This window comes from Mustela putorius, unplaced genomic scaffold (genome assembly GCF_011764305.1).
Source record: "Mustela putorius furo isolate JIRA1106 unplaced genomic scaffold, ASM1176430v1.1 tig00003834_pilon_pilon_pilon, whole genome shotgun sequence".
Classification (NCBI taxonomy): Eukaryota; Metazoa; Chordata; class Mammalia; order Carnivora; family Mustelidae; genus Mustela; species Mustela putorius.
The window spans coordinates 53,592,002-53,619,134 of NW_025421987.1; the positions used below are offsets into that span (position 1 = coordinate 53,592,002).

Genomic DNA, 27,133 nt, shown 5'->3' on the forward strand with positions numbered 1-27,133 from the left:
CTGTCAGCCACACAGGAGTTCCCACAGCCTCGAGAGCTCAAGAGCACCCGCTGCCCGCACTCACTCAGTCAGCAAATACTGAGTAGCTCTTCGGCAGGCACACATGAAATAGGTAGTTGGTTACATAACTTTGGACAGAACAACTTCCTCCTCTGATAAGAATAGGAATTCAGATTTTTTATTTTGGAGGGGGTGGGCAGGGGAGCAGGACAAATAAACAGACTGACTTTTGAAGGTTAAAGTTCCTGTACCTTTATTTCTTGGTTAAATCTGTGATGTTTCCTTCACTAGGCTTGCCCACCTGTCAGTATGGATGTCTGTGCTTTAAGAATACAGCTTTTCATAGGCTTGAAAGCCATCTGTCACTTTAAAAACCACCTCATACTTTTGACCAAGGCAGACCCTGAGGCTGTTCCAGAAAGAAGAGAATCACCTAAGAGGCTTCTGTAAGCATCCCCACACTTCCGTCCATTCCTGCCAACGTTTCTGGAATGCATTGTTACTGGTATATTCTGTGTGTGTCCTAGTTTATCTTTTTAAAAATCAGAACTTTGAATGATTAGATGGTTTGTCTATGTTTTTTTTTTCCAGAGAAGGAAAAGAAGGTCCTAGTGATCTCCATACTATCCTTTATATTAACCTTGGAATTTTAGAAGATAATGAATTATAAAATAGTTTCAGTAATAATCTGTGGTATTTGAGATAAGCTAAAGGACATGCTCTTTGGTGTAATTAATAGGAAAGACAGAGCCTCTAAAGCTAATCCAGACTACAAGGCTCTTTACTACTTTTTTTCTTTTCTTCTTTGACCTTCCAGTAGTTACATTTTTATCCAGGTATTATTTCCTGGTATTTCAATTCAAAAGAAATTAGTACTGCATTTCTTACCTTAAAGCACATTCATGGTATATAGATATGTGCTGATCGACCTTAAAGTTGCATTTGATAACACTAATCTCTGGTTGACTCTTAGATTTTCTGCTTTTACGTTGTTTGGAATTAAACGCTTAGTTCTAGACTAGTTCTGCGTCTGTACAACATTTCCTGTTCTGTGAACTTAGTGGTAGGAATTAGATGACAATGAGGATGAGGTTGATACTTTGTGTGTTCTCCTATGAATTATTTATTTATTTTTAAAAGATTTATTTATTTATTTATTAGACAGCGATCACAAGTAGGCAGAGAGGCAGGCAGAGAGAGAAGAGGAAGCAGGTTCCCTGCTGAGCAGAGAGCCCGATGCAGGGCTTGATCTCAAGACCCTAAGATCATGACCTGAGCCAAAGACAGAGGCTTTACCCACTGAGCCACCCAGGCGCCCCCTATGAATAATTTAATCAGGAAAGAAATCCATTCCGGGGGAAGAGAAGCAGGTAATGTACAGATAGTTCTCTACTTAGATAGTTTGACTTCCAAGTTTTCAACTTCACAATGGGGTTGAAGACAATACCTATTCACTGGAAACTGTACTTCAGATTTTGAATGTGGCTCTTTCCCTGACTAGCAACCTGTGGTATGGTATTTGGTGATGCTACAGAGTGGCAGAGGCAGCTCCCAGCAGCCACATGATCATGAGGGTGTACAACCAATACACTCACATCCATCCTGTACCCAGAAAACCATTCTGTTTTTCACTCTGTACAGTATTCAGTAAATTACGTAAGATATTCAACACTTTATTATAAAATAGGCTTGGTGTTAGATGATTGCTTCTGTGAGTGTTCTGAGCCAAGTTTAGGGTAGGCTAGGCTAAGCTATTGAAAGACCCGCGGATCCCCTTACCCAAGAATCCAACACTGCCACTGGATGCAAACAGCAAGAGGTTCTTTATTGTTACGCAGGCGCCTGCGGGTGGTCAGCAGCTCCTGCTAGCTGAGCACACCCGGCTGGGGTAGTGCAGGATTTTTATAGACAGGTACAAACAAGTTTCGGGTGGGGCTGAGCTGATTGGTTGACAGTTTGAACAGGCATACTTGGCGTCAGTGAATTGGGTCAGGGGACCGCGCGCGAAAGCAGACAAAGCAATCTTACAGAAGCAGAACTGGCCGATTAGCCCACGCATGCGAATGAAAGCACTATCAGGATATTGAAGGCCTGGTTACTATCAAGCCAAGGCCACTTTCCCTCTAATGAGGCACTAACATAAAGACAATTGGGAGTCTCCTGGTGGAATGTTACATTCCTGCTATCAAATGTCCTTGTTAGTGAGATTTAGGTCTTAAAAGAAATTTAACTTTATTTACTTTTCCTTCTACCTCCATCTCCTTCGGTTTTTTATGGAGGGGAGGGTGACGTTAGGGCTTGAGAAACTGAGTTATGTGTCTTTGGAAATTGAGCTATTGATAAGGCTACTTCTTTGTTGTAAATCTCAAGGACATTTGTAAACCAGGAGAGACTCCTGCCTTGCAGGACTGTGATCTCTGCAAGATAACCATTTGCTCTTCTTGTAGGGCAGTCAGGGGTGCCTGTGAAATGTCACACATGTTACCAAGGGGAGTGGGTGAAGGCGGGGGGGGTGCAAGGCGCCAGCTTTCGCTTTGTCCTCAGCCAGCCTCCCGCTCCTTAGAGTTGAGGGTTTAAGCAATTTTTCATTTCTTCGCAAAGCATTAGAAGCATTATTATACAGAAGCCAGAAACAGCCGGGTTAAACACAGATTTTCGCTATTCGTTATCCTGTTATGCTGCTTGCTGACTCCCTTATCTATCGTCAGCTAGCTACAGTTTCTCAGTTAGCATAAGCTGGTCATAAAAAGAATGTTAAAACTTATAGGCTATACTATAGTTCTGACCTGGGGTCCTTCACTATGATGTCTAGGAGGTTAGGTGTATTTGATTTATGGTATTTTCAATTTTTCTTGGCTTTATTGGGAGGTAGCCTCATTGTAAGTCAAGGAGGAGTTGTATTTCGAGTCAAACAACAGTTTTTGTTTTTAACATGAGTTTTTGCTTTTTCACATTTTTTTGTGCCTGTGCTTTGTCCCACCAACAGGAATAATCAGAGGTTGATTTGGGTAACCAGTCACTCAGAGCATGTACAGAATGGCCTGAGACTGACTAATTCTAAAAGCTTTCTGGCAAGAGGAAGAACAGTTCACTGTCTTGCGAATTATTAACATTTTTTGTCATTGGACAGTTTTAAAAATTCTATTTTTAAATGATTTTTTAAAAAACTTCTAGTCTATTTGAAAGTTTCATTGGTCAGAGGTCTGCATTTTAAAAAGATCTTATGCTAAAGAAAATGCATCACATAATGAAAGCCAGAGCTAAGAGAGTGCTTGAAGTGGACCATGGTTATGTATGTGTTCTGCATTTCCCCAGCAGCCTCAAGTGTTTAGCCTAGTGTTCTATTGCAGCTTCTGCTTAGATCGGTGGCATAAGGCAAGCGGCACTCCTGAAGGCCATGTGCAAGACAGACAGTGGGCACAGGCACTCTCACAGCCAAGTCTCTCTTCCGTTTGAGGGGTCTTGCCTGTTCTTTGAGCATTTTGCCCATTTAAGAATTCTTGTGGAGTGAATTGGAAGCAATTGGTTTACCAGTGCATGAGAGTTGTCGAATTTTAAATGCTGTAGAGCTATGTAGCGTTGTGAACTAAAGAATAAAAATCCACTGTAGAGCTAATCACTGAAGAAAATACTCATGCAAATGATTGCATAATTCTTCTTAGGTATTTAAGATTACCATATACTAATTCTGTGTCTTACCTTGTAATTCTCATCTTTTGTTTTGCTTTCAGTTCTAGAAAAGGAACCAGTGGTAAGCTTAAAACACCTCCTGTAGCTGAGGCTGGGTGGAATTTGTATATTGTGGATACGATCTCACCAGTGCAACTGTACAAAGAAATGGTACTCCTTTCACACTTCCAGTTTTGTTTTGTTTTGTTTTTTTAAATTTTATTTACTTGACACAGAGAGAGCACAAGTTGGCAGAACAGCAAGCAGAGGGGGAGATAGAAGCAGGCGCCCTGCTGAGCAGGACCCTGGGATCATGACCCGAGCTGAAAGCAGATGCTTAACCCACTGAGCCACCCAGGTTTCCCAAAAACTCTATTGGATCCTGAATCCTTTTTTTTTTTTTTTAAGATTTTATTTATTTATTTATTTATTTGTCAGAGAGAGAGAGAGAGAAAGCACAAGCAGGCAGAGGCAGAGAGAGAGAGAAACAGGCTTCCCACTGAGCAAGGAACCCAATGCGGGACACAATCCCAGGATCCTGGAATCGTGACCTGAGCCAAAGGCAGTTAGGTCAACCGACTGAGCCACCCAGGTGTCCCTTTCATACTTGCAGTTCTTATTGGTAGAAATTTAGAGTCAAAGTCATGACCAGATGTTGATTCTAATCATCACACATTCAGAATGCCACAGCTCACCAGCTTGCAGGCTGTCTGAACGCAGAGTGTGGATCTTCAGTCACCTTCTCATTTTCACAGCTCCTGACATTTGAGGAGCCAGTAGAAATTCCCTTCACTAAAATAAGACTGACTTACTCATACCCACCCTCCAAAGAGGATCGATTAACCAGTCTGAACATAAATAGCCTTTGACCTTTACTTTCAACCCTAACAAAGAGAACCAGGAAATGGAGGTGAGAGAAATCTTAGATCATTTATCCCCATCTCACTCTGAAATATTAGCAGATTGTCTCAGGGCCCTGCGCACCTGCCTCATTGTCCTGTGGGTAGTGGCCCGGGGTGGGTGGGGGGTGGGGGCACCCTTCTACCTTTTCTAAGAGCGACAGCTGCCCATTCATCACTAGCATTTTTTTTTAACTCTTTCTTTTAAAATTAAATAAATAAATAAATAAATAAATTAAATAATTTCAAACTTACAGAAAAGTTGCAGGGTTAAGAATAGTAGAAATAAAACCCTGTATATTTTCCACGCAGATTCACTCATAATCAACATTTTACCCCTTTTGCTTCTCTCTTTCTCTCTTTTTTTTGTGCTCTTGTACTTTCTAAAGGCATACACACCCTCCCACACCCCCTCCCTGACACACTGCGATCCATTGGAAGGTAATTTGCATTCATCAGAGCCTGATGCCTCTAAATACTTCATTGTGTGTTTCCTACAATCCGGGTATTTGTTTACATCACTGAAGTACCGTGAAATGCTTAATAAATGAATAAATATGGGACGCGTATTCCAATGTTGTCAGTTCGCTAGCATCTCCCTTCTCCAGTACAGGGCTGAGTCTAACATCAGGTGGTACATATAATTGTCATATCTCCTTGACCTTCTTTCATATAGAATAATTTCATAGACTTTTTTTTAATGGCATAGACATTTTTGAAAATAAATTTATGCCCCTCCACCTTTTTAAAATTTTTATTATTTATATTTTCTTGTTTAGATTCAGGTTGTGCATGCTCATTCTCAGCCAGAACATTGCACAGGTAACATTGTGTCTTTCTCAGGGTGTTACACCAGGAGACACATGACGCCTGTGCCCTTATTGGTGATATTAATTTTGATCATCAAGTCAAGGTTTTGCGTGTTTTGTCCCTGGCATTTTAATGCCGATAATTATATCAGCTTTGCCCTGTCCTTTTAATCTTGCTTAATGGAAAGTCTTAAAACTTCATGTAGATGATTTGTTTGCTGGAATCTGAAAATACTGATTGACTCAGATTAACTAGTGATAATTTTAATAAGCCCACGGTGGGTTACAGAAATAGACCAAGTAGAGCCTAAATTTACTGACTGAAACTACAATAAGGGAAGCATACTCAGTCTAAATTTAAGAAAGATTTCAATCATAAAACTTTAAAAAGTTAGCTGTTTCAGATGTTTGTTAGCCTTATTGAACTGTGATCCAAATATTGCTAAGTTAACAGTATTATTAGTATTACGTTATTTGTACCTTCTCTAGTGATTAGCACGATTTAACAAGGGAATGTTTACAATCAGGTATGTATTAAACTGGTTCATGGATTGTGAGGGAAAAGAACACCTCAGCTAGGCCTATCCAAATGATAAATAACCTCTTTTTAGTCTTTTATGATTTAATCTGTCTAAATATGAACTTTACTAACAAAATGTCTAGATATTCTTTTTTTTTTTTTTAAGATTTTATTTATTTATTTGACAGAGAGAGATCACAAGTAGGCAGAGAGGCAGGCAGGGGCATCGGGGGTGGAAGCAGGCACCCTGTTGAGCAGAGAGCCTGATACAGGGCTTAATCCCAGGACCCTGAGATCATGACCTGAGCCAAAGGCAGAGGCTTAACCCACTGAGTTGCCCAGGTGCCCCGTCTAGATATTCTTAAGAACCAGGAAACTTGCGGGTGTCTTTCTGCAGCAATATTAGTGGCTGGCCTTTTTTGTTTGTTTGTTTCAGGTAGACTACAGTAATACCTATAAGACTGCAAAAACCCAGAGCTGTATCCACCTTCTTAGCGAGGCTCACCTGTTAGTGAGGGCTGCCTTGATGGATGCCAATAATTTGGAACCTGGAGAAAAAGCGGAGCTCTTGGAAGCATTTAAAGAAAGCTGTGGGCACCTTGGAGACTGCTACAGCAGGTTGGTGATGCTTCTTGGAAACTTGTTAAAGAAGCCATCTGGAGCTTTGGGTATAGGTGCCAGCTTTCCCATTGCTGGTAGCTATCTGATGAATGGGGGAATGCTTGAGGGGAAGTGGTTCATTTCTTCATGTATTCCATACACATTTATTGAGCACGTACTGTGTGCCAGGTACTGTGCTAAGCTTAGAGCCACAAAGGTGAACATGACTGTTTCCTGCCTTCAAGGAGTTACAATTTATTAGACAAACAATGACTCTCCAGTTCCTGAGTCTCCCTCTGCTTAATTTAGGAACTAAATTTCTTTCAGGTCTTCAGGACCTGCTCATGACCATGAAAATCTCAGAGACAGGCATTATTACTGGTTTATTGCCTGTTAGCCTTAAAAGAGAGATACTATTTTGGTGGTCTGGGATTTTAATCTTTGTAGTCAGTGCTTTTATGAGTTCAGAAAAGGAGTGGGATGAATAGTGGTTTTTATTTTTGAGAATGGACTTTATAGATTTTTTTGTATATGATTATTTCAAAGGCTTACTTGACCCATGGGAATGATTATAAATTAATAAAATAGACTTTTCTTTCCTATCAACACCATTATTTTAGAGCCACATTATAAATCCTAAATTCACTTAATGAGTTATTTTTCTATTTTTATTGTGAGCAGGCAAAAAGAAACTGTGTTAATTAGAATGACTTTACAGAATAAAACTCAGAACTTGTTCCAACGACATATGGCAGTAGAAGAGTATTTTGAGATTTATGTCTTTGGAAAGCATTATCTATTTTATTATCAAAATGTGTTAGACATCCAGGCTCTAAAAATGACAAATTTGAGGGTTTTTTTTTTTACTTCCTTCCCTTTAGGCTTGATACCCAGTATTCCCACCTCGCCTTACCATATTATAAGATGTCTGGTTTGTCTATGGCTGAAGTTTTAGCCCGAGCAGACTGGCTACTAGAGGATGGATCACAGAAATACGAGAGGGGACTAATCTTTTACCTTAATCATTCACTTTATGAAAACCTGGATGAAGAATTAAGTGAAGTGATTATGGTTTTCTATTTACTTATATTAATCTTCCTAACTTTTCATTTTAGCCATTTATTTTATGTGATACTGTTTAGAAGTCAGGTTTCAAATGCTTTTCTTTGGGATTATTTTCTTTTTTTCCTAAAAAGGTTATTGAAATGTCCTTTTCTTCATTAATAATCCTAGAATTATAGCTTGGAAAAGAATTTATAATTACCTTCTCCTACTTTCTCATTGTATCGATGGGGGAATGTGGTTCATTGTGGCTGAGCGACCCGCCCAGTGTGACAGGCATGCATCTTTAGAAGAGCGACACACACTTTGGGCCTTGCCCTCCTTCTCATCTGTACCTCTTTGCACAACACAAACCTAGTTCTCCCAAACTCCAGTGTCCGAAGCTTCACTTAGGAAATCCTGGCCCAGTGACCTTAACACATTGTTAAGGCTTGTTTATAGCCCGTCCTGTGTTTTTAAAAAGAATTGAGTCAAATATCCAAAGCTGAACATTACAAGACCAAATACTTTAAGGTTTGGAGAGAAATGAATTTTTTTTAATAAATTACTTCATTAAGTATATTTTATACTAAGCTGGAATTTTTAAATGTCTTTTAAGTATAATTTAATCAAATAGTTATTTTCTTCTTTTGAACTCTTATTAAAATTAGAAATGCCAGCCACAACTCTGTACATATTTTCACCACTTTTTCTGCATTATACCTCAGCAAAGAGATCACTTCAGGTCATCTCAGGTCTCCCACATTATCACTGTGAACTCTGTCTTTTTAAATCCAAACTTAAGAATACTTAAGAATAGGGACACCTGGGTGGCTCAGTTGGTTAAGCAGCTGCCTTCGGCTCAGGTCATGATCCCGGCGTCCTGGGATCGAGTCCCACATCGGGCTCCTTGCTCCACGGGGAGCCTGCTTCTCCCTCTGACTCTGCCTTCCACTCTGTCTGCCTGTGCTCACTCTCGCTCGCTCTCTCTCTGACAAATAAATAAATAAAATCTTTAAAAAAAAAAAAGAATACTTAAGAATACTTAAATTGTAAGAATACTTACAATTGTGTCTCATTTGGAAGTTTACATCTTGGTTTTGTATCTCTTTTTTTTTTTCTTTTCTTTTTTTTTGCTGATTTTGTAGCTCTGTGTTGGTTAACTGACATTTTATTTCTTATTGATGTTCACTAAAGGAATTAGCAGCAAAAGTGGTCCAGATGTTCCATGTAGCTGAGCCAAAGCAACTGCCCCATATTCTCTGTAGTCCTTCTATGAAGAATATTAACCCTTTAACTGCCATAAGCCATCTAAGCAAGCTGGATACTTCTGGGTTTTCATCGATCTTAGTGGCATTGACCAAAGCAGCAATGGCTCTGAAAATGGGAGATCTTGACATGCACAGAAACGAAATGAAAAGCCATCCAGAGGTACAGTGCCCTGCTTGGTATTAACGGCAGGCTGAAACAGGACCTGGTAGCCCTAAGGTGTTTAGTTTTCTTCTGGCTTCTGTCTAGTTCATTTCTTCTTAGTCATAAAGGAGAATAGACCTCATGCTAGAATAGAAGGGACCCAAAGTGGGAGTATGCGGGCTTTGATCTGGTGAATGAAAAAGAAATAAGAGTGATCAGTGGTAGCAATGGGTATCCAAAGACCTCTCAACTTTGCATCAGGTGCTTTCAGAGCACAGTACTTGGTTCTAAAGAATATATAGCATCTGCCCTGAGCTGACAGTCTGATCTAGCGTGAGGGATATGATATGTCCACTGAAACAGAACAGAGTGCTTTGTGTTCAAGTACAGGAAGCGGGATGTTAACCAGGAGCCTTAGGAGTCTAGTAGTGGAGGAAATGGCCTGCACTTGAAAAAATCACAAATGACATTAAGGAAGATTGATATTGAATGACAGTATTAAAGAAAAGGTAGCTTTTCCTTCAAAGAGAGCCCATTTAGGTTCATGAGCCACAGATGTTAATCCAGTAGAGGAGGAAATTAAAAGGTAATGTTAAATGAGCACTTATTTTGCCCCCAGTCCATTCTAAGCCCCTTGTGTATGCTATCTTATTTAATTCTTGCAACAGTGCTCTAAGTTACATGTGTTATTATACCTATCATACAGATGAGGGAACTAGGACAAAGAGGGAGAAAGGAGTCGTCCAAGACCACATAGCTCGTGAGTGTTCAAGCCAGGGTTTGGAGCAGGCAATATGGCTTTGGATACTGTGGTTCTAGACTCTTATTTTGTTGCCTGTGGTCAGATGCCCACAGTATGACTTCAGTTTCTAAAACAAGACAGCAGAAGTGCTTTATCATTGTACAAATGACATGTTTCGTTACGATGAAGAGAACGAGTCAACATCGAGGTATCCTCTGCTTTGAAGAGTACAAGTTTAGAAAGATGAATTTTCTTAAGGTCTAGTCTTTTTATATTCTCAAGGTATATTATTTTTAAACAAGTAGACTTAAATATAAAGCTCTCTACAAAAATAGGATATCCTGATACTTAAATATTAATAACTTATTCAAAGACAATTAACAGTGATGTCCTCCTTAGAACGAGAACTTTGTAGTTAGAGAAAAAATTGAGATTGAAGTATTAATAGCTTAACCATGAACCTTGAATGCACTGGAATGTATTTTCAAAATGAACGCAGTGTACATTTTGACCCTAAATTTCTTGTTTATCTGAAGATGAAGTTGGTGTGTGGCTTCATTCTGGAACCCCGGCTATTGATTCAACAGAGAAAGGGACAGATTGTTCCAACCGAGCTTGCAGCACACTTGAAGGACACTCAGCCTGGCCTGCTTGTGGCTTCAGTCCTGGGCTTACAGAAGAACAACAAAATTGGAGTTGAAGAAGCAGATTCCTTCTTTAAGGTTTGTCACTTTTCAAAATGCGGTGGCTCTGGACAGGCTGATAAAACTGGTGCGGGACAGGAAGCAGAATAAGAGACTGTGTTTTCATTTGTTTATTGCAAAAGAAGACTTACACATCACAAATTTATAAAAGTATACATTAAAAGGATATATCTAGAGAAATTCCATTCTCCCCAGTCCCAAATTCCAGCATCCTGGAATCTGGTTTCTGTTCAAACATCTCAATCTACTTTGCCATGGCATGAATGCTAATGATAAATTATTAAATGCATGGTCCCCATGATAGAGTGCTACTCAGACTAGCTATAACTTGATCAATACTGTATTTATCTGGGCTATGGGGGCTTGTTTCACTGTTTTCAAGGTGCTTTGTGGTAAGGACGAGGACATCATTCCTCAGCTCTTGGTAGACCTTTGGGAAGCTCAGCTCTTAGCAGGTCTCCCAGATGTGGTTCTCCAGGAACTCTTTTTCAAGCTCACATCACAGTACATCTGGAGATTATCCAAGAGGCAGCCCCCTGACACCGTACCACTGCGAACATCAGAGGATCTGGTGAGAGACTAGAATAACATGTTAAATTAAACTTGTACACCACACATTACAGTAGTATACCTTGTGATTTTTAATGGCTTAGAATCAAACCTAATTTATATTATCAGATATCTTATAAGCAGGAATTAAAAATACACTTAAATCTTGTTCATGGGTCCTAGGAGGGAGCCCCTGTTGGGCTCTGTGCTCAGCAGGGAGGGTAGAGTCCACTTGTCCCTCTCCCTCTGCATGCCCCTTTGTTTGTGCATGTGCTCTCTCTCAAATAAATAAAATCTTTAAAAAAATAAATAAAAATTTAAAAAAATTTATAAGGAAATACTTAGTGCATCCCCCCCCCCATTTTTGGGACTGGGGAGAGAATTTTTCAGTTTTATTCAGTGAGAATCAGCAAGGCTGAGACTTTTCTTCCCATTCCCAGGAAAGTGTATGCCTAACTCTGTGACATGCAGAAGATTAGCAGTTGCTTGTTCTTGGTGGAATAGATGAAGAGAATCTTGTTTTGTTGTATTTTGCTTATGTTAAAATTCTTTTACATTTTAGATTAATGCCTGTAGTCATTATGGCTTAGTTTATCCTTGGGTTAATGTCTTAATATCATCCGATTCCTTAGTGGATAAAAGTTATACAGAAGACCTTTCAAAATTACAGGTAAATAAGAATGCTTCTTTTTATGACTATGCATATTACCATAGAGTATCAGATTTAAATTTGGTAAAACCTCAGTTGTCCTGTTAATCCAGAGTGTATACTTTTTTGCGGGGAGAAAAGCCATAGTAAGGCATACTCAGGAGCTCTGGAGGGCATTCCTACCTCTGCTTGAAACTGCTGAGAGGAAGGCTGGCGGCTTCCAGAGGCTGGTTTTGTTGCCTGCCGAGAGTGAGTTCACCAGGTCATGGGACTGTCTTGCCTTATTTTCAGAATGTCCTTGGAAACACTTTGTGAAATGGAAGTATGGCAAATGTTTAGCGATTATTGATGGAGTTTATTTTTTGTTTTGTGTTCACTCATACATGTTAGACCTCTAGCCCAAGCTTACCACTCTCTGTCTTATAGAAAGTAGGTTAAAGTAGCCTGTTTATCTGACTCCTGAGGAGAACTTAAAAAAAAAAAAAAAAAGTGTGATCAGAAAACATAGATCATCCTGTGAGAATTCTGACCGTGATACTGTTTTTTCCACAAATGAAAAATAAAGTCCATCTTTGATGTGGTAGACCAAGCTGGGCTAGATATGGATATGATTTTATTTCAGGGAGGCCTGTGGCCCAAGGACTGAATATATCCTCACATTTGCTTTGTTTGGTCTGCCCAATGTAGTGCCAACATATACAATTGAAATTTCAAATGAAGAATTCTGGGTTTCAAGTTTTTTCTTGAAAGATTAGGCAGAACTGGTAACGCGGGGGCTCTCACTGCCTCTGCAACCTGAGAGTTAGAGCAAACTAGTGGCTCCCCTCCGTGGTCAGTGCTCATGTTGTCCTGTCTGCCATGGTTCTTATCTTTGGGTCCTCCTGGTCTAGATATGGTGCCTGGTATCCATTCCCCTTACCTCCAGCTGCCTTCATTCATTTCCATCATCTGTTTTGGCCTCTTTAGACTTTAGAGTTTATAACCCCTTGATTTACATCGGGAGCTGGTGTAAGTGTACTTACTGCTTATAGAAACCAAAATGTCAGGTTGGGGATGGGGTCCAGGAGGGAAACTGAAGAGCCCATATTGCTTAGACTCAGCCATTAGACAGGTCTGAATTGCATATCCAAAGATAGAGTTACTTACATTCATAAAGAATTGCCAGAGAAAATTCTTGTTGGTTCTTATCTCTAGTCCCCTTACAGTACAGAGGCTCCTTAGGACTTAGCCTCTGATACATTCACTAAACAATTATTCCTCAAGCATGTGTGGCATTGGATAAGCCAGACAGGGCCTTGCCCTCCCAGAATATATGTATTAATTACATATTTAAAATCACAATTGTAACTAGTGCTATTAAATCTTACCAGATAGAGCTTCAAAGCATATTTATAATCACTGTTTGAAAAAGTGTAATTGAGTGATCTTTTAAAATTCATTTTAAAGTGTTTAAAAAGAATACATTCTTCTTGGAATCTTTGCTGTTAAAGGATAGAAATGTAGTCAACCTATACTTTAAAAAATTGTTTTCCTAATTTTATATCTTTATAGATTATCAGTGGGTTGATTGGTCTTAGTCATTAAGTAAAAAAGAACCATCAAGAAACAAAAAGATCTCATTTGTTTTCACCTAGAGGAATAGGAGATTTAGAATCACCTGGAGAACCGTTCCAAAATTGTGTGATTTCCCCTCCGCCCCGCATCCCGCTGTCACCACACAGATTTGATAAGTGTTTGTCTCTTATCCTCAATCACTGTAATAGTATATTTGTGCAAAACTTAAAAAACTATCTATAAATCATCTAATGTCAAAAAGCTCCTATCTGGAAAGACACAGTAACTAGTCAATGCCCTGCCTTCTGCCATAATTGTCACAGTCCCCTCCCCCACTTCCTTGCCAACCACTACTCCTGAGATTGTGTAGGTAGAGAAGACAGGGTCTGTGGGTTCTAGCCCTGCAGAGCTGGCTGAGAATGAGGGACCTAGATCACAGAAGGAAACAAACGTGTGTATATTGGGTGTGGAAAAGAAGGTCATTTCCAATATGAAAACAATATTGCTAAGAAACAGATGACATTAAGAGTAAAGAGTAGTAATAACTTTTGGAGCATTTTCAATTCAGTGATATATGTGTTGTCTGGTGTTTCTTATTTTTAAACTTTTTGAAGGATAAAACTAAGTAAATGTTCATGGGTAATCAATTTTGTACCAAGCTTTGACTAGCTTCATTTAACCATGGCTTGGGTTACCCATGCCTTGCTCCTTCCTACCCTGCCCATTATCCAAATTAATCAAAAGTTGAAAGTAGAAATAATCTGTGTTTTCTTTCATGTGGGAGATCCCACAAGTGGTCAATTATCATACTTGCTCTCTTGTTGTCAGAAAATTATTCAGATGAAGATGACTATTGAACTTGCAGGAAGGAAAGGGACCAACCTTATACTCCTAGCCATTCCTTGGTAGATATTTGGAATAAAATAATCACGCTGACTGTAAACAAATAGTTCACATTCCATATCCTCTTGTGCGTCTGAGAAGATGCTGTAGTAAAAAGGATACAGGAAGAAAAAAAGTCAGGATATGACCGTTTTATCTTTATCCAGAAGAAAGTGAAAGTAGAGATGTTTTGGTGGTAGTAATATTTATAGTTTAAATGTTTAAAAGTAAAATACTAGTAAAGTTCTGAATACTCAAATACTGCCTACTCTGTCTTTCAGCATGTGGCAAATAGTACTGATACAAATTATTAGGTTATTAACAATTGCTTTAGTTTTATTAAATGTTAAATTTTATTTTTGGTTATATTTGTAGTACATGCCTATTATAGAACATTTGGAAGATACAGGTGTGAAAAAATAAAAAGTGGACTTTGTCCTTCCATCCAGTGATCTGATTTCTATTTCAAATCTCAGTGATCTTCCAAAGGCATTTCTTTATGTGCATGTACCTGTGTAGATTTTATAAAATTGATCCTGTTCTGAATATAATTTTGTATTGATATTTTTTACTCATCATTCTATTATGAGCATTTTCTCATTAACTAGACTTTTTAAAAAATTTTGATGGCTATATAATAGTCCACCATATGAATGTACCATAATTTACTTATCCCTTATTTAACATAGATCCTACTTGTTCATTATTACAATTACTGTGAATTACAATTCACAATTACAGTGAAATGAACATAAATCTTTGGTCACAATGTTGATTATTTCCTTAGAATAGAGTCCTAAAATAGAGTCCTAAAATATTCCCATTAGTTTTAATTTAGTCTATCCAAAGCAACTAAAACCATATTAATTTAGAAAAGATTGCTTTCTATTAAGCAGATTTTTATTCTTTAAACTAGAGGTGGTTTCAAACTTCTTTAATACTTTAGTCCGCTTAGACTTATAAATAAATATTGTATTGCATTCATCTTTTTGTTTCCTTTTTCTTTTTTTTTTTTTTTGGCAAGGGATATTGGTCTTTTTAAAAAGAATGTTATACTATATATTGTGCTTTAGTTTTTTGGATGCCTCATTCCATAACATTTCACTTTTCTGTTCATAGTCTCTTATATGTGGTCCTTCATTTGACATAGCTTCCATTATTCCATTCCTGGAGCCACTCTCAGAAGACACTATCGCTGGCCTCAGTGTCCATGTCCTGTGTCAGACGCGTTTGAAAGAGTATGAACAGTGTATAGACACATTGTTAGAAAGATGCCCGGAGGCGATCATTCCATATGCTAATCATGAACTGAAAGAAGAGAATCGGGTACGCTTTTCAGCTATGTCTTTTAGGCTTGATTCCTGATAATCAGAATTGGTGATCTTGTCTTATCTGCAAAATGGGGACAAATTATATCAGTCCAACCTCACAGGTCTGGGTGGGTCAAAGGAACCTATATGTTTAATATGTTATGTGCTTTGAGTACTATTAGAGGCCATTAAAATGTATGGTGATTATATGTTATCTCTATTAAAAACCTTTTGTTTGGAAATAAAGTAGGATATTACCTGAAGATTTGGGAAATGATGTATGATAGGAAAATATTATCTGGACTATATGATCTTTAGCTGAGAAATGGGAAGAGTTTAAACTTGAGTACTGTACCCTCCCCTGCCCTCCTGTTCCCCTCCCTCCCTCCCTCCCTTCTGGCCTGCCTTCTTTTCACATAAAGATAACAGAACATGTCTACATTTCTTCAGAATATTCAAGTACGTATGTACAACATACATGTCATTAGATTTTCAAGTTACAAACCTGATTTATGTTATAGTTTAAACAGAAGACTGGCTGCTGATATAACTTCTGTTGTAACAAATTTTGGCATCTTAACCAAGATGATATATTTTGCCCTGTGCTCTCCTGCACAATCTTATTCTTGTTGGAAGTTTGAATGTAAAATGCATCAAATTTAAAATGTATTCATTTTTTCCCAAGATAGACCTTGTGGTGGAAAAAACTGCTGCCTGAACTTTGTCATAGAATAAAATGTGGCGGAGAGAAAGGTCAGCTTTACCTGTCATCGTTAAAAGGTAAAATGATATTTTTTTGTTTGATTATAAATGAGTCTTAGTTTTAATTTCCATAATTTGCTGAGGTCTTGCTTTCTCTAGTCCTGAGAGTCTCAAATGAGATGAAGAGGGGCTAAGCAGAATCATCTCAAGAGTTTAGTTCAGCATTGATATGCTCTCTCGTCACATTAGATATTCATTTATCTCTTCTAGTCATGGAGCTGATGCTTTTAAGCCAATGTTTTGAAACACTTAAGAAGTTAACATAGTCATAGAAACTCAGAACCTTAGTATTTTAAAAACTTGAATAGCCTTTAATACAATTATATTTTTATTGATGATCTGAGTGCTTAATTTATTTCATATAGGAAATTAAGATTATTATTATTATTTATTATAATTGTAAGCAAGTATTGAGGAATAACAAGGTTCCCAAAGATTTAAATGTTGAGTATCTAGGGGTACCTGGGTGGCTCAGTGGGTTAAAGCCTCTGCCTTCGGCTCAGGTCCTGATCCCAGAGTCCTGGGATCAAGCCCCGTTTTGGGCTCTGCTCAGCGGGGAGCCTGCTTCCTCCTCTCTCTCTGATCGGGTGTTGGTGGTATAATGGTGAGCATAGCTGCCTTCCTCCTCCCTGTCTGCCTGCCTCTCTTCCTATTTGTGGTCTCTCTCTCTCTGTCAAATAAATAAAATCTTTTTTTTTTTTAAAGTTGAGTATCTATAAATTTGTTTTACAGCATAGGCATTGTTTGAATTTGCAAAATTCATAGTCACTTATAAATCATGATAGATATATGGTTATAAATTTCTCTAGTCTTATGTGTTACCGTCACTAGATAATTGTTGGCCTGATAACAAAGGGTGTGGTTATACTGATTTCAGTGTGCATAACTGATTAGAAATGGACAGCTCTGGAATTGTGTCTTCCAGCTGATGTGACTGGTTTTTAAAGTGTTAGGCAGAACCTATGGCGATTGGAGGGTGTTTTTCCGGAGATGCCTTAAGTAAAGTTGCATGCTTGTGACCAGGAAGATGTGGTGGCTTGATACTACCTTTTTGTCCTACTCATCTCCCTGAGTGAATTTTGGGTTTTTGGAAGGTGGAAACGTCAAATATTTGATTGCCTTGTCCCCATTGTGTCACGTTTATCACACAACTTGGAACCAATTATTTGTGTGGGTCACTTTGCAGAGCAACTATCCCACATCTCCGTACCTCAGCAGCATCATTATCTGAAAGGACTTCATCCTTTCCCCATCCACATCCATGTCCCCTCTACCCCAACCCACCCGTAATCATTCCTCCAAATGTTCCATTTTCCTGTATCATCAGAATATATCCATGTGTGTGCATACACACGTGCTTGACTGTATTTGTGTGGCTCATAGAACTAAGTGCAGGGTGTGATTTATGTTTATTAGACTCCAAAGCCCCAAGAGCTGGTATAGCATTTTATTCATTTCTCCTGTTGTGCCCTCCTAACCAGCTATATGCCTCTCCATAGGAAGCATTCTCTATTAATTGATTTGAAGGGAAGATACCTAAATAACTTCAGGTCCATTTCCAAGGGAGCGGTAGTGCACTGAGAGGACACCAAGACTAGAGTCTGGAGATCTGGAACTGAGTTCCAGGTCTGCGATGTATGGAGTGACCAGAAGCAGCCCAATGTTTTAGTATCCTGAGACTAATGAGAAGTTCCGTATTGATTCTAGAACAAACATAAGGCAAAATCATAAGATGGTAAAGTTGGAGATGGTAGTCAGGAATCTATATAATATATACTTAGGGGCTTGATTTCTTGTATATCCAATGCAGCGTTTCTCAGCTTTGGCACTATTTACATTTTGGACTGATAATTCTTTTTTTTTTTTTTTTTAAAGATTTTATTTATTTATTTGACAGAGAGAAATCACAAGTAGGCAGAGAGGCAGGCAGAGAGAGAGAGAGAGGAGGAAGCAGGCTCCCTGCTAAGCAGAGAGCCCGATGCGGGACTCGATCCCAGGACCCTGAGATCATGACCTGAGCCGAAGGCAGCGGCTTAACCACTGAGCCACCCAGGCGCCCCTGGACTGATAATTCTTTTGTGTATATGCATTTTAGGACATTTAGCAGCGTTCCTTGCTACTAAATACTGGAGCACTTCTCCAGTATAATAAAAATGCCTTCAGACAGCTTCAGGTGTCCCTGGGAGCAAAATGATGCTTGTTGAGAACCATTGCACCAATGCAGAGCCATTGAAACTGGAGCTAATGATTGGCTTGTTTCCAGGAAATATTTGTTACTGTTTTTGTGGTAATGAACTATGCTTATTGCTAAAAATGTTACTACTGTAGTAAATTACAAAAATGAAGTTTAGAAAGTCATTTAAAATCCCATCAGCCAGAAATAACTATTTTCAGCATCTGATAAATATTTTCTAGACACACTGGGGGATTTAAAGTCCTCTATGTATTTAAGATAGTGACCTTATACTTGGAGTTAGAACCTATATCAGCCCCTCATTGTTTGGCAGAAGAGGAGAATTGGGCAGTGACAAGATTTTTGTTGGCTCTATAACCTTGATACAGTTCTTTTTATACCTAGGATACTATTTATAGGCTCCACATTTAAGCTAAATAAACTGGTTTGATAGGGAAGTATTGATAATTCATGTTTTTCATATAGGTGTTGCAAACTAGTTAGTAGTCATTGTTTATTAAGTTTCTATTAATATTTTAGATGTGCATCATTGTATTTTATTTAATTCTCAAAGGACCCTAGAAGCTAGCAGATGGTACCACCTCATTATAGATGAAGAAACTGGGACTCAGGTTAAGTGACTTTCTTAAAGTCACAGAATCTGTCTGACTCCAGAGTTAGGGATCTTTCCCATTCATCACTGCTGATCCATTCATTAACTTTTTAGCAACATGGGCATGTCAGCCCTTTGTGTAAGGGTTGATTTAGGTTGCTGAATATTAGAGAAATTACTTTGGATGGATGCGCACACATCTGAGCAGGAGATTTTATATTCTAGTCACTCTGCAGATAGAGTAAGTGGTGGGCAGGGGAGGATCACACAGGGAATGTCGCTGGTGTTTATCACCAACACTGTTCTGAAAGGTCACCCCCTCTCTTCCCAGCAGAGGGCAGCATGTAAGGATCAAGAAGCAATGGAATCATAAAATTACATAGTTCTTTTTATAAAAATGTTTCCTAAATCCATTAGTAATTAAATATATACACATGAGTACGTTATTTTACAGTTTCGGAAAAAATGGTCGTGAAGACAGATTTGTGCTTCTTGATAACCTGAAAATCTCATAATAGTGAGAAACTAATTTAGGAAAATGCCATCCATCAATTAATAGTATTTCCTTTCCTAGCAATCTTTATAAATTAGCTGTAATACAGCCCTAACATTAAAGACAGTATCCACATGATTTTATTTTTCTTTAGAGGCTAATAGAAGTATATTGAAAAAATGATGTAATAATCCAGCAATGAAACAGTAAATCAAAATTTCAGGGAACTAATATAAAATAAACTTAAAAGCATTTTAGAAAGAATGAGAAGTTGTTAAAACCATAAGTAGTCTGTGGATTTTAAAGACTGATCTTTTTTTTCCTTCCTTTTGTGATTATAACATTTTGTTGCCTGACTGAGCTTCTAGTTAGTTGAGTGTTAAGAAAATTGTATGAAAGACAGACATGCAGTTCTAACTCAGATACTAATGTCCTACCAACAGAAACATTGTCAGTTGCTGCTGTGGAGCTAGAACTACGAGATTTCCTGAATGTCCTCCCAGAAGATGGCACTGCAGCGTTTTTCTTGCCTTATCTTCTTTATTGCAGTCGAAAGAAATCATTGACTTGAAGGTATCATTTGGAAAAATACCACAATGCCATTGAAGACTGACTTTAAAAAAAACAACAACGGAATATCCAGTAAAAATGTAAATAAAGGATTTTCATATCGAATAAGCACATTTATTGCAGATGCTTTCAGGCTGCTTACCCTGTGGTGGTATTATTAGTTTGGTACTTTATGACCTGCATCCATGTAATTGTCCAGAATGTAAAGAAAGCCACAAAACTTAAGAATTTTTTCAAAGAAGGTATATACGTTTTTAAAAGTAGACACTGACTTTTATTCCAAGTAATATCAAATCAGTGTTGTTGGAGAAGTGACAATCTTTTTCACCCCAGAAACATTTGGTAGGTATATTTGAAAGAATATTTCTTCTTTATTTTTTCCAGATTTCTCTATTAGTTTATGCCTTCTTTCTCTTCTTCTTCTTCTTCTTCTTCTTTTTTGAATACTTTTCTTTGAGAAAGAGGTTAATGTTTTCCCACAGTAAAAGATTTCCAACTTTACTTTTTTGTTACTTTTAAAACTCATGCTGTGGTTTCTCCATGAACCAATAAAGTAGAAATTTTCAAACTTAAATGTCTTCTTGTCTGGCCATTAACATAATTTGTTGGATGCACGTTTTTCAGCCAAAGCCTTGATTCTATTTTTTGTTGATGTGTACTTTAGCTCTTCTAGCTAGAGTATATGGGAAAATAAAGAAATATATCATTGTATTCACAGTTGTATCTTCTTTTTTAACCTTTTATTAAACAATTTTGAGTCCAAGGTCAGCTCATCAATAGTGTGCTTCGACTTTACTTAAGGCTGGGCAAAAATACTACTCACCACACATCTGCCACAACTGTATTTTTAAACTTTTCTCCTGATGTCAGTATTCATCTTTACCAGGATATAATCTGTAGAACTGTTTGTCAATTTTGCCATTCTCTGGTTCCAGATTATTCTCCTTTTGACTGTCTCTTCAAGGGTTCACAAAATCCAGGTGGATTGGCATTATTTTAATTTTTTTATTTTACCTCGTTTAATTTAATTTATTTTAAAATTATTTCATTTAAATTTTTAAATTTTTAATTTATTATTTTAAAGTAATATTTTACTTTCTTGACACTTATGCCCTCATGTCTGCTGATTCATTAAGAATGATAGCACCATGTTATAGGGATTAATGGGAAACCAATAGTTGGAAACAATTCAATGAATCTTAATAGCAATGCTTTAAGAACCATAAGGGACAACATGTGGGCATAGATTTTGGGGGTGGGGTTGGAGAATACAGTTTTATAAACTCCTGGTGGTGATATGAAGGACCTATGTAAATTAGTTATAATTGTATTAGAGTCAGTCATGTATCTGTTGATCTTTTCATCTGACACAAAGTAACAGTTTCCCCCACAAATTCATGAAAGTATATGTTTTCAGTCTTTTTTTAAATGCTTATAGCCATTCCAAAGTGAACTTTTTCTTCATCACTTTCACGTACATTGTTATGAATATTTTTTTTCCACTTATCACCAATTTATTTCTTTCAGCCAGACTTGGTCTCTATAGAAAAAGAAATTTTAAGACCATTATTAAAAACAGTACTGTAGTCCCCCCTTATCCACGGTTTCCGTTACCTACGGTCAATTAGTCCAGAGGCAGATGTTCCTCAGAAGGTCAATATAGTAGCTTAATGCTATGTCACAATGTTTATGTCATTCACTTTACTTCACATTTTATCTTCTTATACCATAACAAGAACAAGAAAGATTAGTATATCCTGAAGGATCAGGATGAGGTGTTTTGAGAGAGAGAGAGAGATACCACATTCACATAACTTTTATTACAGTACATTATTAAAATTGTTCTATTTTATTATTGTTGTTGTTAATCTCTTACTGTGCCTAATTATAAATTAGACTTTATCATAGATGTGTATGTATAGGAAAAAAATAGTTATATATAGGATTCAGCACTATCCAGGGTCTCAGGCAGCCACTGGGGGTCTTGGAATATATTCCCTGTGGATAAGTGGGGGACTACTATATATGTCATGTGGTTTAACTATATTCTCATTTTTAATATTAGTTATTTTGTTTAATTATTGTTTTTGTATTATGTTATGTTAGTCACCATACAGTATGTCATTAGTTTTTTGATGAGTGTTCTAATTATTCTCAATTCATTTCTATTTTTCCATTTTTTGCTTGTTTTCTTTTTTATTTAAAATCAATTAGTTAACATAGAGTGTATTATTAGTTTCAAAGGTAGAATTCTGTAAGTTGTCAGTTGCATAAAACACCCATTGCTCATTATATCAAGTTCCTTCCTTAATGCTCATCCCCCAGTTACCCTTACCTCTCCCTCCTACCCTCCAACAACCCTGTTTGTTTTTAGAGTTAAGAGTCTCTTATGGTTTGTCTCCTTCTTTGATTTCATCCCATTTTATTTTTCTTCCCTTTCCCTGTGTTCATCTGTTTTGTTTTTAAATTCCACAAATGAGTGAAATCATATGATATTTGTCTTTCTCTAACTTATTTTGCTTAGCATAATACCCTTGAGTTCCATCCACATCATTGCAAATAACAAGAATTCATTATCTTTGATGGCTCAGTAATATGCCATTATGTATATATATATATATATATACATATATATATATATATATCACATCTTCTTATCCATTCATCTGTTGATGGATATCTGGCAGAAATTTCCATTTTTGAAATATGTTTAAAAACATGTCTCATTCTAGTACTGCTTTAAGTAAAGAAAAATTACTTTGCTCCCTGCAAGATCTTCATTAATTATAAAGGGAAAATATTAACTTTATAATAAGGAAAACTGGCAGAAATCTCCTTAATCAAATGCTCAAAGTTAACATAATGAGTAAGGGAAAAAAAATCAGTATCTTGTGCCTCCTGACATGTATATTGAGAAAAACAATATCACTTCCATGAGAATCTTGCCAAAAAATGCATAACTTGAATCTAGCCATGAGGAAACATCAGATAGACCCAAATTAAAGAACATTCTACAAAGTGGCTGCCCTATATTCTTTAAAAATGTCAAACTGAGAGCACCTGGTAGGTTCAGTCTGTTGAGCGACCAACTCTTGATTTTGACTCAGGTCATGATTTCAGGGTCATGAAATCAAGCCCTGCGCCAATCTCTACACTCAGTGGAGATATTGCATGAGAATATCCCTGCCCTGCCCAGCTCTTTCCCTCTCAAAAAAATAAATCTTTTAAAGAAGTGAAAGTTATAAAAGACAAACTGTTCCAACTAAGAAGACAAGCCAACTAAAAACGTATGAGTGGGATCTTCTTTTTCTGTAAAGAACGTGATGAGAATAATTTGTGAAATTTGAAAAGGGTCTATACTATTAAATCATCTTTAATTTCCTAATTTTGATAGGTATATTGTATTTATATATAATATTCTTATTTTGGGGAAATATATTTATTTACTATATGTTTATATACATATAACTTTTTACATATAACTTTTTTTATATGTATTTACTAGTGTATGTGCGTTAGAGAAGGTGGGGGGGCAGATAGGAGAGAGAAAGGGAAACAAATGTGGCTATGTAAAATGTTAACAGTTGAGGAATTTGGGTGAAGGGTATATGGGAATTTTTGGTACTCTTCTCACAACATTTCTCTAAGTCTGAAATTATGTCCAAAAAAGTCTAAAAATTCCTTTTCATTGAATTAACAGGTGGTTAGGTATTTACCATTCAGAGTATTGGATTGGATTGCACTAGTTACTAAAATACAGAATATATTGTCCTTGCCTGTAAGTAACTGAAAGCTAGGCAAGTTTTTTTTTCCTACAGACAAAAAACTATCTGACTGTAGTAGAAATGTCACAGTCTCCTTTATCAAAGGATGGTCTTTTATGCCTCCTCTTGTAGGGGAAATGAAGCATTACAGTAAGTATGTCAGAATATCTACAGTTCTTTTCTTATGTTTTTCATTGTGGAGAAAATTGCCTCTCTCTCATATTTGTCTCTTCATCTTGTTCAGGAGTTACTGGCGTTGACCCAGCGGTTTATTTGCCTCTTCCCATCTTCGGTGTTCTGGGGCTCTCAGTCCCACTCTTTGTAATAAAGGCTTTTATGAGAATCGTTTTTACATTACCAGGTATTTGTGTAAAACCCTGGAGCAGACATGAAAACGTCGTTTGCACTCACTGTTGATCTTTGAATGACTTAATTCGGGGGAGATTTATTTCTATATTTTCTTTCACTTATATGTCCCCATTAATGCCCATTTTGAAGAGGAAACACAAAGCATTGTTTTCTCTACATCATTTCCCCCTGTTGGATTGGCCATCACCAATTCCAATAATTCCGAACTCAGAAGACCCAAGAAACACCAAAGGCTGCAACCACACACCAGAATTTCACTATGTAGAATACATTTTGTGATTATTTACCCAGGAAAGGGCTGTTTCTTTTCCTGTGTTTCCTGTGCTTCAGGAGGGAGTATTATTGATGGGCTGGGGGAAACAGGGAATTTAGATTCCATTTTTTCCCCTGGATCTTTGCTATAGTCTGAACATTGGTGTCCCCTCAAATTCCTACATTGAGAACCTAATGCTTGTGGTTGAGAGTAACTTTGTAGGGCCTTTGGGAGGTGACTGGGTGGTGAAGGTGGAGCCCTTATGAATGGGATTAGTGCCCTTGTCAAAGAGGCCCCATGGAGCTAGCTTGTCCCTTCCATCATACAAAGATAAAGTAAGAAGTCTGTAACCAGAGAAGGAACCAGACTAGGTAGTTATTAAACTGCATATATTTATTTTCACAGATCTGGAAATAAATATATGCTGTTTAATAACTACCTAGTCCGGTATTGTGTTAGAGCAACCTGAATGGACTAAAACAATCTCTGACGGTGATCAACAATACTTTCCCTCACCCCTAGAAGTACAGAATGACATCATTTCTGCCTGACTACTTGCCTGACTACTTGAAATTATATTGATGTTTTGGGGGGGATGGGTGGGGAGAACCTTCTTGTGTGCCAAGTACAGAAGAACAACTATGAAAAAAGTTAAAATGTGTCCTAATAAAAATGAAATTAAATTCTAAGTGTGTCTTTTGTTAGCCTTTCAGTAAATAACATGACCACTCCCTTACATCAGCTTTAGGAATAACTGCACTGCCTCAGAGTGGTGTCTGTTTGTATTAGCTGAGAGACTTCTGGTGCTGTTATTAGTACCAGCGATCAGAGGATAAGCTGTATCCCACACCATTTAGCAGTAAAAAAAAAAAAAAAAATCCTATTTCGAGGTAGAGAAGGAAGAGATCAGGGCAGCAAATTTATGAATGCTTCCTATTGGGGGAAATATTTAGGCAAAGTAGTGCATCTTAATTATATTGGTGATATATGACTTCTAGAATTGCTAGCTCGATATTCACCTTCATTTGGCAGAACCGTATAAGTAGTCTCCATTCCAGCATGAATGTGGTCAGTCACGTGACAGTGGAGTAACCAGATTCCAGGTGTCCTTGGAAACATTTCTAGAGTTTGGTATGTCCCAGGGAAAACGTCAAAGACATCAGAAGTGTAAATGCCCCTGTGCTTAATTAGAAAAATGACAAATATTATATAATGCTTATTGTATGTGAGAGTTCATTCAAATAATCTTTCATTGGCCAGCACAGGGATATTAGAAAAGTGGATGAATATGTTAAAAAAAGAGAGAGTGAGGTATGTTGTCGGTACTGCTGAGTGCCTGGCAGGATGGCCACGAAGTGTGTGTGAAGGGAAGATGTAAGGAGAGTCCACTCCCCCATTTGGATCATGTGGGACCTCTTACACTTCAACTTCAGTTTGCCTTTTATCGTTGCACTTGAGTTACACAAGAGAATTTAGCTGTGCCTCATTTCAGTCCTAATCTCACTTTTGCTGAACCTCATCTAGATTAGCTGGTCTGTGAAGCTTTATGGCAGGGAAGGTAATGCTGGGAGCAGGAAAGGAGGCCCAGGGAGAAACCGGAACCTGAGGCAGTTCAGGTAGAGGCTAGACTAGACACAGAGTATTTGTGGGGGGAGGGTGGTATTTCTGCAAGAACAGAATTGAAAGTCCCCTAAGAATATAACATCTGCGTAAACCAAGATACAGACAGCAGAATGGCCTTTTCTGCAATGAGCTTTGTGGTAGTTTCTGAATTTTTTACATTAACTCAAAGGTAAGAAAGAGAGCTTTTGGCTCCTGCTGAAATCAGCATTGGCTGAGAGGCAGAAGTAGCCTTGAGATCTTGGGACCGATCAGTTGCCTCACACCAAAATGATAAACTTGTTCACTTTAGGCCATTTCAGGATTCAGAATTTAGAACAGGTAAAAGTCATAATAAAGTCTTGGCTCTACCTTCTGACCCACCATATGGACATTCCCACCCTCTCTGCTAATGAGTCTATTCAAATGCCTCGACCAGCAAATATGTGAGCAGAACTCCATGAAAACCCACTAAAAATCCAATGAAGAGCCCAATGTGTAACAAAAGTTGGTGACAACAATTGAAATTGCTGCATGGCACACTCTTTGGAAATAGTTTAGTAGTCTCTTAAAACTTTTTTTTCATAAGTCTTTAAGGAAATATTTTCTTCATTTGTGTTAAAACACTTTCCAGCAGGGCAAGAATAATGACCGTGGATCACTCTTACCTGATACCCAAAGCTGTGGCCATGAAAGTGTACTGAGTGCAAGTCTATTTCATTGCCCATTCCCATCAGGTACCAGTTGACTTCATCTCCCACGTGCATCGTGAGGCCTTGCAGGTTCCCAAACATTCTTCCATTAATAGCTGGGGAAATCACATGATTTTTAAAAATTATTTTTCATGATATTTTAAATCAGTAGCTGTTTCACTGACAGTATGATTACTAGGTTAATGTATGGGAGCTTTTTGAGGTAATAGAAGTTATTTCACAACAGATGGGGAAATGAATACTTTCAGGTCAATAAAGTCACACTTCTCTAATCATTTAGTACCAAAATCCTTAATCCTAAGTGTGAATTTAAAAGGGAATGAGACTTTGGAATGGGCAAAGGAGTTAATAGGTGGCTTTTGCTTGGAACAGAATTCTAACTCACATACAGAGTAAGGCAGAACTGGTTTATTATAAAATGAATAGTCTCCAAACTAATTTCATTTGAAGGAAGAAAAGGGGGAATTTAGGGTTAAAATAATG

At 37.7% G+C, this 27,133-nt stretch overlaps 2 protein-coding genes across 15 annotated transcripts in view; one reads left to right on the forward strand and one right to left on the reverse strand.

Moving 5' to 3' along the window:
- HPS3 (HPS3 biogenesis of lysosomal organelles complex 2 subunit 1) overlaps window positions 1-20,526 on the forward strand; it is a 40,190-nt gene extending 19,664 nt beyond the window's left edge. Inside the window, exons 7-17 of one of the 9 annotated variants that reach the window (XR_199666.3) lie at window positions 292-446; window positions 3,732-3,840; window positions 6,334-6,515; window positions 7,379-7,559; window positions 8,736-8,969; window positions 10,230-10,415; window positions 10,780-10,968; window positions 11,509-11,616; window positions 15,151-15,357; window positions 16,027-16,121; window positions 19,826-20,526. Coding sequence is in view for 5 of the 9 variants with exons in the window: in XM_004755500.3 (XP_004755557.1) it covers window positions 292-446; window positions 3,732-3,840; window positions 6,334-6,515; window positions 7,379-7,559; window positions 8,736-8,969; window positions 10,230-10,415; window positions 10,780-10,968; window positions 11,509-11,616; window positions 15,151-15,357; window positions 16,031-16,121; window positions 19,826-19,953 (1,770 nt within the window). In the remaining 4 variants the exon portion in view is untranslated. Of the gene's footprint in view, window positions 1-291; window positions 447-3,731; window positions 3,841-6,333; window positions 6,516-7,378; window positions 7,560-8,735; window positions 8,970-10,229; window positions 10,416-10,779; window positions 10,969-11,508; window positions 11,617-15,150; window positions 15,358-16,026; window positions 16,122-19,825 lie in introns of those variants that run through there. The other 8 variants (XM_004755500.3, XR_006609119.1, XR_006609118.1 and 5 more) reach the window with 8 other exon arrangements.
- LOC101671124 (ceruloplasmin) overlaps window positions 10,493-27,133 on the reverse strand; it is a 57,015-nt gene continuing 40,374 nt past the window's right edge. The window contains exons 17-23 of one of the 6 annotated variants that reach the window (XM_045088502.1): window positions 26,606-26,745; window positions 25,358-25,520; window positions 21,431-21,492; window positions 17,640-20,625; window positions 14,032-14,136; window positions 11,779-11,902; window positions 10,493-10,976 (exon numbers count right to left, since the gene is read on the reverse strand). In XM_045088502.1, the coding sequence (XP_044944437.1) occupies window positions 21,476-21,492; window positions 25,358-25,520; window positions 26,606-26,745 (320 nt within the window). In that variant the 3' untranslated portion in view covers window positions 10,493-10,976; window positions 11,779-11,902; window positions 14,032-14,136; window positions 17,640-20,625; window positions 21,431-21,475. Of the gene's footprint in view, window positions 10,977-11,778; window positions 11,903-14,031; window positions 14,137-17,639; window positions 21,493-25,357; window positions 25,521-26,605; window positions 26,746-27,133 lie in introns of all 6 variants that reach the window. The other 5 variants (XM_045088500.1, XM_045088501.1, XM_004755495.3 and 2 more) reach the window with 5 other exon arrangements.